Here is a 16163-nt window from a genome sequence, read left to right on the forward strand (position 1 = left end):
ATAAATAAACCCTGGTATTTCTGCCCCCAAAAAATAGGTGCAAAATTTCAAAGTCATATGAAGCTTCTGAGTTAAAAAAAAAGAAGTTAAATATACTTATAAATACTAGAATGTCTAAGTTTTACTAGAACACAACATGGACTTTATTTCAACTTTATCTTATCAAAAACGTCAAAAATGTACTGCTATCGAATTATTGTCTTTCAATACTCTAATTTGCCAATACCTTTTTCGTATGCAGTGACCTTAGCCAGGAGTTGGGTTGAAATTATGGTTCAGTTATAATATCACAGGAAAGATCTTTGAAAATGTTTATGAAGGACAAAAGACTAAATAAAGAAGAAACATGATGGCAAAAAGCTCATTTGACCATTTAGGGCAGGTGAGCTAAAAATCATTGATAAGTGAAAACTTCAAGTATTTGTCTGTTTTGAACAAACTTTATGGTCAAAATCAATATGCATAATTCAAATATGAAGTGTATATTAACATCTTTGACCTAGTTTTAAACTGACATATATTCACATGCTAAATATTAATGTGCTCTAGTAACTGAATTTTTAATATCTTAAAAGCTCTGCATAAAAATCTATAAATATTATATGTTAAATGGACAGTCTCTCATCTTACTTATTATTTTACCCAAAGAATATTTACTCTTTGCACCTGATAACCTGATACTGAGGTACACAATTTTGTCTGACTAAATATGGGATATTGCAGAGTTTAAAATATTTATCGATGCACTAATGTGTATTAAGATTCTAGTTAAGACCCTTGATTTTTCAAACAAGTATTGTAAGCTTTTTGATGGATACATGTACTTTGTTTTACGCTTTTTAGCCCACTTTCCTGCAATTTTGTTTCCAGATTTGCAAATTAACTTGATATTGTAAAATAAGAAACTATCCAAGTTTTACATTGTTACGACAATTCATGTTCGCAGTATTTTTCTTCTCAGTAGTTTCAAAAATAAATAGCTAAAAATTAGTGGTTTACAGTATTTTAAAAAATATCAACAGGATAAGGTCAAGGATAATACACAAAAAATATGCATGTATGAAAAAAAAAATCATGCATTTTCTACTATCATGTTATGTCTAACATTATGTTAAAAAAAAATGACATAAAAATAAACAATCATTTCATACTCTGATCCCCAAGCAAATACATAGTGCAAATTCAACTGGAGTGATAATTTACATATGAAAAATAACTACTTGTGAAAGTGTTCCATGCAAAATATGTGCTAAGTCACTCATGTATTATTACTTTCAAAACTTGAGAAAAAACACTACATTCGAATGTTTCAATTGAATTTTCATTCCAAAAATATATTACCACATATTTTTAAAATCTTTTTGTGTACAATGAAAGTGCCTGTATACATATAGTTTATGAAATATTTCGACATTTGTGAGTACATGGCCTGTAGTCTAAGCAATGGGAAAATATAGATCTGATTGCATGGTCAGTGTGCTACTGTTAATTGAAAACTCACTACCAAAAACAATACATGTACAAGTAAATACAAATCTCTAAAAATATTATTTCTGACATTGACTTCACATATAAATTTACATACAGCATAAATCTTAAAAAAGACAAAAACCAAAAATCAATCTGAATCAAACTAAGATAAAAAAAAAAAACAAAAAAAACATTGTAAAACCTCAAGGCAATATATATTATTTTTTTATGATTTATTCTGATGTCTTTTGAACATTTGACATGCAGGAAATTGGAGGTTATAGTGTATATTGTCAAACAAAAATAAGTGCAAGGGAAAACAAGATCATATGTTGAATATAAGGAAGTTATAGTTTGAAAAACATAAGTAACATGCGAAAACTTGTAGACATCTTCAAATGACTTCATGCTGATCCAAGAACTCCTCATGCTTGATTAATTTTCCGATATACTTTTTTTTGTCTTACTCACCCATCAATGACAAGACATCAATACTTGTTCCCATATGAGAAATCCATGTCGGTGGCAATTTGGAATCTATAGACTTTTGTCTCAGCGTCAGAGGGGATGTTTTTGGCGTTGATCTTCCCAAAGGCCCTTCTTCGTCATCAAAATCGTATCCTTCGACCTTCAAATCGTCTGCTTCACTATGGGCGCTTGAACGTTTAGAAAGTTTTCTTTTCACGCTGTGTTTACTCACCATGTACTTCATCTTGCTGAGTTTCGATCGATGTAATTTTTTGGGTGTTTTTGGTATTTCTGGAACATGAATTACCTCCCCTGTGGATGATCTCCCTTTATAACTTGATGATCTTCTCAAATTCAAATATTCTTCCATTTCAGCAAGATCTTTCTCCTCTGATTCGCTGTTGCTTTCATGTTCTAGAAGAGATGGACTGGACTTTCTTCTAGGAATGGGGACTTGCAGTAAATTATCTTCATTTTCTTCTTTACCTGCAGAACTTTTCAAAACTATAACTTCCTTATTTTCAATAATTGATATCGGGTCCACGAGATTCATTTCGTCTTCGTGTTCCTCAAGCCATTCTGGGGGTCCCATCCAAATTTCTGAGTCTAGATCGGCAAAATTTAATTTACTTGTAGGAGAACACCCAGATTCACCCCCCTGTTGAGCATTAGATAAAGTGACCTCACCTGTGGATTTGCGTTGTCCTTCACCAGTATCAGCCTCTACACCACTTCCAACACCACTATCGACAGAACGATTTTCAATGCTGGTCACAGGAACTGACAGTTCTTTAGTACTTCCTGCACGAACATTCCCTCCAATTTTTCCTAGAGATTTAAAACTAAATCCAATATCTTCTGGAAGCTTTTTAGTCGATAACACTTTTTTAATCCAGGTCCAATTAGAAATTTTTGACTTTCTCTTTGCTGCGGGTGACTTTGACATTTTTCGATCCATTTTCCCATTAGTATGATAAATTCCTTCTTGGCTATCATCTTCACCTGATTGTTCCATAATGTCGGACGGTATTTCAAGAGATCCTGTGGAAAAGCTACGTTTATGAATCTGAGCATGTTTAGGACGTTTCGGACTAGTGTCTGAAGACGATTCTAACGATTCACATGAATCTAATACGTCAATGTCTTCAGCACTCGATAATCTTGGTCGAAAAGTCCTTGATCTTTCTTTAGGAGATCTTTTAAGTTTTGATTTAACTGGCAGTGAATGATATCCTGATGGGATTGTAATTTCAGTTTCTACAGCGCTCTTTGCTTGCAAGAGAGTTTTGGTACTTTCCAAATAATCACATTTTTTCTTTAATTTGGAATTTTCATCTTTAAGGGTAGATAACTGTTCCATAAGTTTCACTAAATTATCTAAATGATCTAATCCAACACTCTGACGTAAATGACTCGGACTAGTAGAACGATCCTTTCTTACTTTTGGTACCAAAGATTTAGCTTGCTCTTGAAATGTCTTTCCTTGCTCTTCAAAAAATTCCAGAACATTTTCATGCTGACCATCTTCAATTTTAAGTGGAAATCTTGACCTACTTTCTTGATCACTTTGATCATCTGACCTTTTCTTCTTTTCCTTGCCATGTCCTTGAATGTCTATGACCTTGGAAACAACAACGCTACCTTCTGCACCAAGTGCCTTTGGATATTCTTTACCCACAATTCTCTCAGCATCTGAATCTTTCCGTTGATCAGTGTCTGTCACAGCAGATGACAGAGACTGGTCAAAGGGTGAAAAGGTCATCTTGATTTCTCGTCTTTCCAGCTGAACCGAAGGAATGACCTTTCTTTCCGTCTGCTCAACACTGACATACAAGCATTCACGATTATCTTCATCTGGAGGTTTCTTCGCTGCCATTTAAAGACAGCCACATGGGTCTACATTTGACCTGAAAAGATATAAATTAAATTTTATTATACATTTAATCAGCAGTACCACTTCTGTACTAATTTACACTACAGAGATACAAACTTAGTTGTCTTTTCAACAAATTTAAATTTTTGTAACCCAAAAATTTACCTGCTGGTATATATCTTCCAATTCGTTACAGTATAATGTACATTCAATTTACTATTTATATGATGATCCATGAAGGCTTAATCCGTAATCTAACAGAGAAAATGTTCTCATTCTTAATAATATTTGCATTTTAATGTTACTGAGCCAATCATATTCATATTCTCTAAAAGTCTTTTGCATGTTAAATAAGCTAACATTTTTTTTACTAAATTCATAATACCCATTAAATTGACCAGTTTAAAAAAAATTCTAGATAAACCCTCAATCTTCAAAAAGAAATGTTTATATAGAAATATAAACCACAATTTAGTTAAATGTTCCTGTCTAATGGATTAAATTCATTCTTTTTTTAGACCTGGAAGGCAGAAATTGTCATATTGGTCCCATTTGTAAGGTCAACAAAGTCCATTACACTACCAGTTTTATTTGACAAATGGTCTTTTGTTAATGTCTATACATTGACCAAGAGTTCATTTCATAGACTTGTTATAATTGAATTTGTCATCCTCAATAAGTCATTATCTATGAGAGCTTGTATAAATTTGAAAGTCAAATGAAGCAAAGATTTATTTTATCCAATCTACCGCTAATTTTTTTCCTTTCTTATTCTCTTAATTGATTATCCCAACTTTATGCACAAGATAGTTTTAAACTACTTTTAGTCAAATGAATAAATATCAAGCTTGTCATAAAAGAGATATTTATGTGGAGGCCTTTCTTTAGTACAAGAAAACCTTGTCAAATTTGTATTCTGATATTTCTATCAAGTGAAAAGATTTAAGTTCAGATTTTTGGCATTGGTGGCCTACGGCTGTTGTCTGCTCTTTGGTAGGGTTGTTGTCTCTTGGACATATTCCCCATTTCAATTCTCAATATTATTATTTTTTCTGTCTAAATTTTTGTTTGACAATGATGATTTCTCTCTTCTTTTGAACTTATGCTTTTTGATTTCCCTCCAATTTAAAACAAATACATATTTAAATTTTTTCTTTTTTTTCAAAATGATAAGCATATAGTTTCAACAGAAAATTTAAAGTAAACACAAGATATATACAATACAACTTTAATATAGTAACATTTCCATTAGCAACTTGACATTAAGCAACCAACAATCAATCAACATATGACCTTTCTGTATCAGAAATATTTGTACTCAAGAAACCACCAAACATATATATAGTTCAACAACATTATTGCACATTCACACATTAATAATATTATGACAGACTAAGTATTGACAGTGTCTTGACCACAAATATTTTGATATACAATGTAATAGGATGATCTTATGAAAAGACCATACTCTATTTGTTTATCATCTACTAAACAGTGTAATATTCTTTTATGTAAATAATAGTGGGATTTAAATACTTAATAACACTTCATAGTTTATTGTCCCTGTTTTCATTCATCATTATCGTTCATAATGGTATGAACTTTTGATATTTTCTTCAAATAATGATGTTTTTTATGTTCAATCAACAGGAATTTACAAAAAAAGATGCAATATCTTGTTTTGATATCATAGGCGGATCCAGTAGGGCCCCTCTTTTGTGGGAAAAATTTGGTTGATTATATAGGGAATCCCTGAAGGATGACTGAAGAGGGCCCCCTTAGGTCAGTCATCGGGCCACCTTTATGAAAAGTTCTGGATCCGCCACAGAATATAACCTGTCCTAAGTCAGGAGCCATTAATTCAGTGGTTGACGTTCTTTGCTGTAGATCATATTTGTTTTTGTTCATTGTTTTGTACAAGATTTAGGCTATAAGTTTTTCTTGTTTGATGTTTTACATTTGTCATTTCAGGCCATTTTAAAGCTGACTATACAGTACAAGTTTTGCTCATTGTTGAAGGCCATACAGCGAACTATATTTGTTAACTTCTATTTCAATTGGTTGCTGGATGAGAGTTGTCTCATTGGTAATCATACCACATCTTCTTATATATAAAAGAATGCCTTACAACAATTATTCAGACAAATTTCAAATCAATGTGGTTTTGCAGTATTCTGACAAAGAATTTCAATATGACAGCTAGTGGTTATATATTACTATAATATCATATAATGAAATTATCAAAACGATATTGACAATAGTTACGTAACCTGAAATATATCACACAAAGTCAATATCTTTAATAGTTTAAAACCTACTAAGTAAGACCTGAAATTGTCACAGAAACCATAGACAAGATATTATGTATGATAATGGTTCTAATTGTCTAACACAACTATTGAATTAGAGGTTCATTGTACGTGTCTTTTTTCTCTACCCTTAATGGGAAGTATTAAAACCTCTGTGGAATTATTTATTTATTTCCTAAAACTTTAAAACTAAAATGGTCCATTTAATTTGATGAAGCTTAAACATGAAATACACGCTCAATCAGCTGTACATTTTCAAAATGCTATAGTTCAAGAATAATTTCCATTTCTTTAACTGCAAGACAAAAGTAATCTATTTTGATATAACTCATGACCCATTTGAGAATTCCTTTTTACCAATAATAATTTTCTTCCTACAAAATATATATCCTTATCAAACACTTTAGACAGTTTCAGGCTTTCCAATGTACTTTCAAAACCAATTTCACAGTAAGAATGACGAATGTTTTATAATTAAGACATTCTTAATGTCTGTTTCAACAATTCAAATTTGTAAAATAATCGGTCCATAAAATACAGATGTGTATTGCCCAGACAATAAAGATCAATGTCAAATCTTTAGTAATTCAAAGTTGATCTTTGGATAGTAACTAGTCAGTATTTCATGATTTCATCTTGAAAAAGTCTAATCAAGATAGATTACAGTCTTTATAGGGTAAAACGCAAATGATTCAAACTAATTTGTTTTATAAAATTGATTTATAAATCCTCGAAAATGTGGTATTAAACAGAGTTTATGCTCTGTAAACATGCTTCTCCATATTTAATTCTCATTTGTTTAAATCAGTGAATTAAACAAAATAAATTTATCTTTTTTCTACATTTAGAGTGCATCAACAGAACTGGGTCTCTATCAAAAGTTTTGGGTTTTTGCAAAAACTCTCTAGATATCAATATATATTTTCAAAGTAAATTTCCATCTTAACAGAAAAATCTCTTCATTTTCTATACAAGGTACTAATAACATTTTCTCGTTGTAATAAGTTTCTTTAATTCATATTTATCTGCCAAAAACAGATTTCTTGTACAATACAGCTACCTTACATGTTCAAGGTTTAGCTAATTAATTTCAACCATTATTTCATTCATTTGAATGTTGATAGTAAGATTTTTTTTAAAAACATTAGTTATCCTACCTTGAAAAATCTGTTTATTATGGAAAAGAACAAAAAAATTAAGATTCTACTCCAAATCTTCTTATAATAAAATTCCCATGAAAAACTTTCCCTCTTGGGATTACTGAATACTATAATGCTGAACTGTGTTACTTAATTTTCAGTTTTCAAATACTGATTTCAGAAGGATATGTGCATATTTTTAAAAGAATTAATATGAATACTTTTTTCAATTGGAAAATTAAGTCTTTCTTACAAAACATATTACATGATATACCAAAAGTACAATATCAGCTGTCCATGAAACATATTACTTTGATTTCTGTAACAAAAATGTTTATAAATGGTCTAAAATAGACAGAAAAACTGAGTTCACTAAAAACAGAACAAGTTAAATGTCAGATGTCAAATAAATTCCTCATCCATAGTAGAGTAGAAATTTACTATGTATGGACCAGTTAATGTACCGTAAATAGAAGAAAAAAAATGAAGAAAAAAAATAAATAACTGACAAGCTTACCATGGTAGGTATATTCAGGTTTGAATGACACATGAAACTTACATAGTGACATAGATGTCACTGTCTTGTCCATCATAAAATAGATAATAATTCTCACGTTATTAATTAACACAAAGATAGGGTGACAATCATGGCCTAGTTATTACCAAATTTGTGTTATGCTTCAAATAAATAGCTATTAAAACATTTGACTGCATCAATAAAATATCTTGTTTTTAAGCAATTAAATTTCCACTCAAATAAATATCCAGCAATACATATATACATTTCAAAAGAAAATAAAAAAACAAATAAATATGTGAGTCACTATGACTGAATTCATAGGACATTTATTACTTTCCCAGATGTGTTCATATATATGACCAAATATGACCCCAGTCTAACCTCAGATTACTTTTAAACAGACCTTGTGTAGAATTTGAAAGAGACATAATCATGCAGAAAATATAGGTCAAACTGATCCATTTTTTGGAAAATTGCTACAATATGTTTCATAAAATATATTTATATTCTTGATCAATTTCAAGTCCATAGCTTTGTATAGAAGAGTGCAAAATCTAACAATATGCAAAACTCGAATAATGTGTACAGCAAATAATTTTAAATGCAAATTTTATTTGATTCCTGCATTTTGATAGGTCCATAGTATTATAAATGAATGTTTCAGGATTTAACAAAACTCATAATTATTATATGTCATGGTTTAGTTCCCAAACTCTTACAAAATGATAGTGGGTCGAAACTATACCATCCATAAAATGAATTGAATTCTTAAACTAAAAGGTTACATAACTTGAAAATTGTAAACAGAGTTGAAACTACATGAGATATATGCATAATTTTGCATAATTGAAAGTTACAAGATCCTCTATTTTTGTGAAAAATTGACAAGAATCATAATGGAGCCAATTATGGCGGAACCAGAAATTTTCATAAGGGGGAGGGAGGGCGTTGACTGACCTAAAAAAGGGGGGGGGGCACTCCACTCATGCTTCAGTGATTCCCTATATAATCAACCAAAATTTTCCCACAAAAGGGGGCCCAGGTACACCCCCCCCCCTCCCCCTTGGATCTGTACATCCTTGCTATCTTGTAGAATATTCTTCAACAAATAGAAGTCTAGTTACTTACTAAGGAGTCTATCAAACAATATTGTGTCTACTCAAAATTAAAAAAAGTTTGAAAACTATGAAAAATAAAGAAAATGCATGCAGCTAAGTGACAATTTAGGATCTGAACAATTTATTCTAAAAATAAAAGGTTGTACAAGTAACATTGAAGTTAAAACAATTTTAAAGTCCTTGGTTTGACCCAACCAAAATAAAAATCCATGACTGACCTTCATTACTTGAGGTTACCGCATGCTATTATGATATGGCCATAATGCTGGAATAAAAACCATGAAGGTTTATTGTCAATGACATGACAACCTAACAACACAAGTTATCCAACTTGACACCTTAAGGTCGCTTAATGATACTTCAACAACTGTCATGCCATGCCAAGATCTCAACTGTTCCAAATGGGCAAGTTGGGAATTGATCAAAAGTAAACAATATCCTAAATACTTAAAACTTATTTCCTTTCCACAAAATCATGAAGAAGTAATTTACATTCACTGTCAAGACTAATGAGACTCTTGGCTTGTGATAGGAACATGGATGGCAAACCCTCCCCCTTTTATATATTGATGTGTTGAAAAACAATTTAGTTAAAACACAAAAATTCAAAGCAGGAACCACACGTAGGAGCTCTTATAGAATACAAAAATACAAAACATAATACCATAGCACAGACTGCTAACACTTATAGCTGTCGCTGACAGAGGTAACAAAATACTAATAATCCGTTGATTATGAAACCACACTTTTTGTCACTCTAATGTCAGCCACTGTACTTTTTAATATCTGTCACTTAGCAATATCCTGAACAGAAGAAGTAAAAGAAAAACATAGTCCATAGTTCAAAATAAATTGTGTTTGCACCAGTGCTTTGATAGTATGTCATTAATAGTAGTTCCCCATGCAACTAATATAAAATTAAAATGTCATTAAAATTGACTTCTATCACATGAAATTGCTTGTAGGTAGAAATAAATTCATTTGCAATTGAACAGGACAACAAAATCATCATGAGTAATTAATGATGAAATTGACAACCATATCTGTCCATCAAACCTGCAGCAATGTCAAATATCACCTGCCTCTTAATTAACAGTGTTAATTTCACAGGTAGTTACAACTAGCTGGTGGTTATAATAGATTTATGAACATATGTACAATATATTATATAATTAATCATAATTTTGGCATTCCCTTGTTTTATTTGGGAACAAAAGATCATCCTATCCACAACTTACAGAAAAAGCAATTACTATGAACAGTCATAAATAATCATTGTAAGTCCATTTGTCTGTTACATGAATAATTGCTAATTTTTCGCTGTACTTTTATGTGTTTTTCAGTGCATATGACCTACTGCACTTGGAATGCACAGGTCTCATCTATAGGTTGACAAGGATTTTACACATTTTTTTCTGATGAAAAATTATGCATTATAAAGGCAGATGTTGGGTCTACCTCAAAGAGACACAGTTGATAAGATCTATTATCATTTTCAACCACTTTTAACTGGTGTTAGTTTATAAGACGACTATATCCTTGATCTTAACACCTCACTTACATACATTCATATCCGTAAAATTGAGAATGGAGATGGGGAATGTGTCAAAGAGACAACAACCCTACCAAAGAGCAGACAACAGCCAAAGTCCACCGAAGCAGGCAGACTTGAAGCTAGCCTCTAAACAAAAGTGTGTACTAGTTCAGTGAAAATGGATGTCATACTTAACTCCAAAACATATAAATGAATTAAAATTCAAAATCTTATAAGACTAACAAAGTCAAGGGGCTCCTGACTTGGGACAGGCGCAAAAATGCTACAAGGTTATGAACAGGTGAAGAGAGATCTCAACCCTTCCCCCTATACCTCTTATTAGATATAAGAAGATGTGGTATGAGTGACAATGAGACAACTCTCCATCCAAGTCGCAACTTATAAAAGTATTAAATCATCATAGGTCAAAGAACAGTCTTCAACATGGAGCTGTGGCTCATACCGAACAGCAACCTATATAGGGCCAAAAAATTACTAGTGTAAAACCATTCAAATGGGAAAACCAACAGTCTAATCTATAGAAAAAGTGAACTAGAGGCTCTCAAGAGCCTGTATCACTCACTTGACTCTACCTGGGTTTTTGAAATCATATAGAAAAAGATAAAATTTGGCTACAAAGTAACAACATATGGCCAGCACCTCATTAGAAAAGGAACATTTATGCTATGTTTCGTTTCATTCAATTCAGTCTGGTTTTCTAAAAGATGAAATTTGTATGTATTTCCGATAGGGTCCTATGTTAAACTAAGTCCCCGCTGGCGGCCATCTAGGATGATGGATCGGCTATAAAGTAACAACACTTGGTCAGCACCTCATAAGGCACATTCATGTCATGTTTGGTTTCATTCCAGTCAGTGGTTCTTTCGAAGAAGTCATTTGTATGCATTTCCCATAGGATCCTATGTTAAACTAAGTCCCCCCCTGGCAGCCATCTTGGATGATGGATTGGCTACAAAGTAATAACATTTGGTCAACACCTCATAAGGAACATTCATGCCATGTTTGGTTTCATTCCATCCAGTGGTTCTCTAGAAGAAGTTCAAAATGTAAAAAGTTAACGCCGATGCTGGACGCCAAGTGACGAGAAAAGCTCACTTGGCCCTTTGGGCCAGGTGAGATAAAAACGAGAAACACTAATGAACCATATCAACAAACGACAACTTTTGAACATCAGATTCCTGATTTGGATTTAAATGTTCTAATGGTACCAAACCTTCATTCTTATCTGGAATAATAAGTGTATCATCAGAACATAGAAATACACACTATACTATTCTCATAAACCTCAACTGAAAAATAAAAGGATGAACTTCAATATATTCATAATGGGAAAGAGACAAATGTATTCAATATTAAAGAACATGAAATACCCATCAAACAATTTATTGTGTCTCTTACCAATTACTTGAGACCATGCATTGACCACTAGATGTCTAATATTTGGTTATAAATTCAACAATTCAACATTTTTGTGGTTATCCTAAGTTTTGACATTTTATTTATTCTTATTCACCTAACAAGATGATCCTCCAAAGTGTCACAGGCTGAAAAGTATCTAGAATCAGTGAATGCTTCTAAGAGAGGCTGAGACGCAAAAAAAAAAAAAAAAAAAAAAAAAAAAAATCCATCTTTTACAGCATAATATAATATATTTCAAGACATAATCTTTGATAAATCAACATCAGTAACAGAAAATTAAGAGCAAATTAAGATGAAACATACACCAGCATTAATTTTTTTTGTCATAAAATTAATAAAAAATAAAACATTTTATCCAGTATAAAGTTTACGAATTTCTTACCTGCGTTTTGAAAATAACATGATTGTGATTACACAATCAAAGATCTGACTCAAGCATTTCCTTACATCTGTTTTATTACCAAAACATGCCTTACTGAGGATGTGGCTTGGCCTTGTGGCTTATAAGGTCAACTTTCATTTTATGACCTCAGATATTAAACTTAGGGAGGAGAGCTATATAGTATCGATTTCTTTATACTGACCATTCATAAAATTGGTCGAAATTTACATTTTTCACTTTAATCAAATTTTCAGGTGTTTACAGGTAACTAAATCAAAGATATTTACATCTATTTACAGGTAGAGATGTTAATGAAATTGATTAAGAATTCTATCCAGATACAATATATGTTTGATATCTCTTTAAATTGGTTTGTCAGGCAATATAGTTATTTTATCTCTCCAATAATAAGGAGAAAGGAATTCCTTATATAATGGGGTGCAGTGAGGTTTTTACATACCATGACAGTGCTTGTATTTGTCGAGGATCTGCTGATACATTTTGTACTAACTATTTGTTGTTTTTTTTAAATTGTTTGTGGGTTTTTCAATTTGTAATCTTAACTGAGTCATGAGTACAATTTGCTTTTACAATCTTTGGACCGTTATATATTTACTATTTATTCCACGAATAATTTACTAACATTAAAAAATTCTAATAAAAAAAAACTACATTCTTTTAATAACAAAGAAAATAATATAGTTGCAAAAATTATAACATTTTAAAAAATATTTTATTTAATTTTGAAATTGTATAGTCAATTTAAGTTATAAGCATATTTTCATTTGAACTGTAACATTTCTTAAACAAGATACTTAAACAAGATAATTAAAGCAATGATTAACCAACTTTATTAAGAGTCTTTTACATTAGCCTAGGATAGGAGAAATAGTTTTGGTTTGTTTTTTTGTTTATATTCATGAATGAGTCAATGATATGTACTTAAGCTTATCAATTCACGCCAATTATACTAATTTAAGGTGTAGTCCTAAACTATTTGTTAAGTAGTCACATTGTCTTGTTATAATTACTCCATCATTACTGTAATAACATAAACAAAGGTATTATGAATTGCAAGTATTGTTAAATGAATTTGATAATGACTTCAAAGAGAATAATTAAACGTTTTTATATCATCTACAATTAACATGGCATCTTACTTGTTATATGTCATAAGTATTAAGACTGTAGTTAAGTTCAACTTCCTACTGCATTGAAATGCTGTCAAGGACGTATATTTTAATAATATAAATCATTTAATGCTGTATATCAATCAATTCAATAATACAAAAAAATTGAGTTATCTCCCCTAGAATAAAAAAAAAAATTGTACCTGTATATTCTATATTGAATAAATCCAAAATCCATTAATCCATTAAACCGAACAACTTTACGAAAATAAAATCCCACTCTTTCCGTCAAAATGAATCTACACTCACTTTTCTGACTAATTATCGATCATACTAAATATTCCATCAAAATGATATATATTTTTTTGTTCAATTAATTCAATTCTTTTACATGTGACAAAACCACATGGTACATAATTTTGAATTAAGATATTTTATGAAGAGATATGACATCTATGATAACAAGATATCAGTCAGAAAAACAGCTTGTCATAGCCTGAAGCTTCAAATTAATGTCCAATTTCATCGAGTTGGTCATAATACAATTGTAAAGTGAGGTAAAAGGAGCTCCAGCGATCACATAATTAAAATTTTACTTTTCATAACAGGATGTGTTGGAAATTAATAAATGCTAAAAAAAAGTAAGTGTAGAGGAAATGATTCTTTCCTTTTGAAGACCGTCGGCTACTAATTACTTCCTTAAATTGAAAGCGTTTCAATTAAAAGAGGAAAACTACTCTCAAAAAAGGTGCTTCTGAATTATATATGAAATAGTAAATATTTCATATATAGAAATTTCATTATAATAGGCAGAAAAGTTCATGCAGTTGAATTAGGCCTGGATAAACCTGTTATAAGAAGAAAGTTTTACTTATTATCACAAATTCTAACATGACGTCCTTCAAACGCTTTGAAAACACACCCATGGTAAAATATGAATATATTGTTTGGGTTGTTCCGATCGTACTCCCACGTCTTTTGCTTTTTTATGAATGAGCTACCCAATGTCATAGAACGTTGACATCAGAATATAGGCATTTTGCAGGAAAATACATGCTTGTGAAACTGAAAATCATCACAAGGAAACTTAAGCAAACGATGCTGAAATGTGTTATAAGCCATTTTTTGTATATATATAAAACATTTAAGTACAATGATCATTTTGATTCATCCAAACCTATCTCAATATGTTATTGTAAATAGTTTAAGTGTCTCACTTATTCAGTTTGCTCCCTCCTTTGACGTCAATAAAATAGTGCGTTTATTTATGGGAACGGCAAATAATGTCTTCACCTAGAGCGCTTCGATTCAAAACAATTGCCGTATTTGTCCTATTAGAATCGAAATAACTCATGGGGGCTTGAATATATCGTGATTTTACCAGGGGTTGTCCCTTTATGCCGATCTTAACCAATGTATGATTAGCATGAAAATATCCTAAATTCAGTAATACTTGATGAAAAGACATATCAATTTCACTTATTTTGAATTTCACTTATTTTGCGGAAGGCGACATAATCTGATTTTTAGCCTTTTAAAGAAATGCATATTCTTAGATGTTCTGATAAGTTGCAAAAAGTTTATAGTAAAAAATTGATATATGTAAAATAAAATGAATCCACCTCATTCAAGAAGCATGTTTCATGCACACTGAAGATTCTATTAGTGCAACTACGTCAATGCCACTGCTGGTTGACTGGCATTCAAGAGAGTATAATATATAGCATAGCCTATACTGACGTCAAACTGGCATGATCTAGATGATTCACTTCAATCATAAATTAATTTTCAGTGTAAGTATTACGTTTGAATTAAAACAGAGCTATTAAACCCCTTAGAGAAAGTTGATGCAAGATGGTTTTAGCTGTCCAAGCTGTTTAGGTCCCTTTTTTGGATTCAATGTTCTTGATGGCCTCACAAATGCAAAAATACAATTTGCCCAGTGGTTTGTGATACAATACAGGCATGATTTAAATAAATTCAGATAGCAAATTTTTAATTTATATATCATGTCATTAAAGGTATACTAAAATTTGGATCCCACAATTTCCCTCTGGCAAAAATTGCATGCCTTATAATAATAGCTGTTCTGGCTGTGTTGATCATAGTGTCAAATATCAAATAGATTGACAGTTTCCAAAAGTTATGGTCTTGAACCTTCCTCCAGGAAAAGATAAGCACTTAAACTGGTTACATACATTTATACTAATTTTCAATTCAGCCTCATAATAATTTCATAATAATTCTTACAAGTCTAAGAAACTACCTCTATTTCTATACATGGTATGGTATTCTACATAGTGGAGAAGCTAATATGCAGTTCCCCAAAGGAATGTATAGTGCAATGTACCTGATTCCTACAATAATATTCCTTTACTATCGGTACAAAGAAATAAAATCACTGCAGATTTATACATTATCATTCAATCATCAAGCATGTAATTGCAAAATGCAGAAATCTGCAGTAATACAAGCCTATGCTGCATTTGTATATTTGAGAGGCAGAAAGGGGGAATAAAAAATATGGAGCCTAAAGAAAACAAGAAAAAAAGGCATTTTGCCATCTTTCCCAAACAATCTATCTTTTTGCCTTTTTTTTTTATAAATCTAATTGCGCTAGGGGGGTAGGAACCTATCAGAAATGATTCAGCAGTTAGGAATGTTCACATGAAGAGATAAAATGCAGGTTTATATATAAACCATCAGTCACTTACAGACAGACTTATCAACAGAATCGTAGATAATTTGTAATAATTTACAGTTCTATAGTGTAAACAGAA

General features: G+C 31.3%; 1 protein-coding gene across 32 annotated transcripts in view; it reads right to left on the reverse strand.

The window, feature by feature from the left end:
* LOC139488311 (calponin homology domain-containing protein DDB_G0272472-like) overlaps positions 1-16163 on the reverse strand; it is a 110276-nt gene that overhangs the window by 42546 nt on the left and 51567 nt on the right. For 15 of the 32 annotated variants that reach the window (XR_011655984.1, XM_071273815.1, XM_071273813.1 and 12 more), the window contains one exon: positions 1942-3845. Coding sequence is in view for 31 of the 32 variants with exons in the window: in XM_071273815.1 (XP_071129916.1) it covers positions 1942-3814 (1873 nt within the window). In the remaining variant the exon portion in view is untranslated. Of the gene's footprint in view, positions 1-1941; positions 3846-12253; positions 12397-13586; positions 14257-16163 lie in introns of those variants that run through there. The other 17 variants (XM_071273836.1, XM_071273838.1, XM_071273842.1 and 14 more) reach the window with 6 other exon arrangements.

This window comes from Mytilus edulis, chromosome 9 (assembly GCF_963676685.1).
Source record: "Mytilus edulis chromosome 9, xbMytEdul2.2, whole genome shotgun sequence".
Classification (NCBI taxonomy): Eukaryota; Metazoa; Mollusca; class Bivalvia; order Mytilida; family Mytilidae; genus Mytilus; species Mytilus edulis.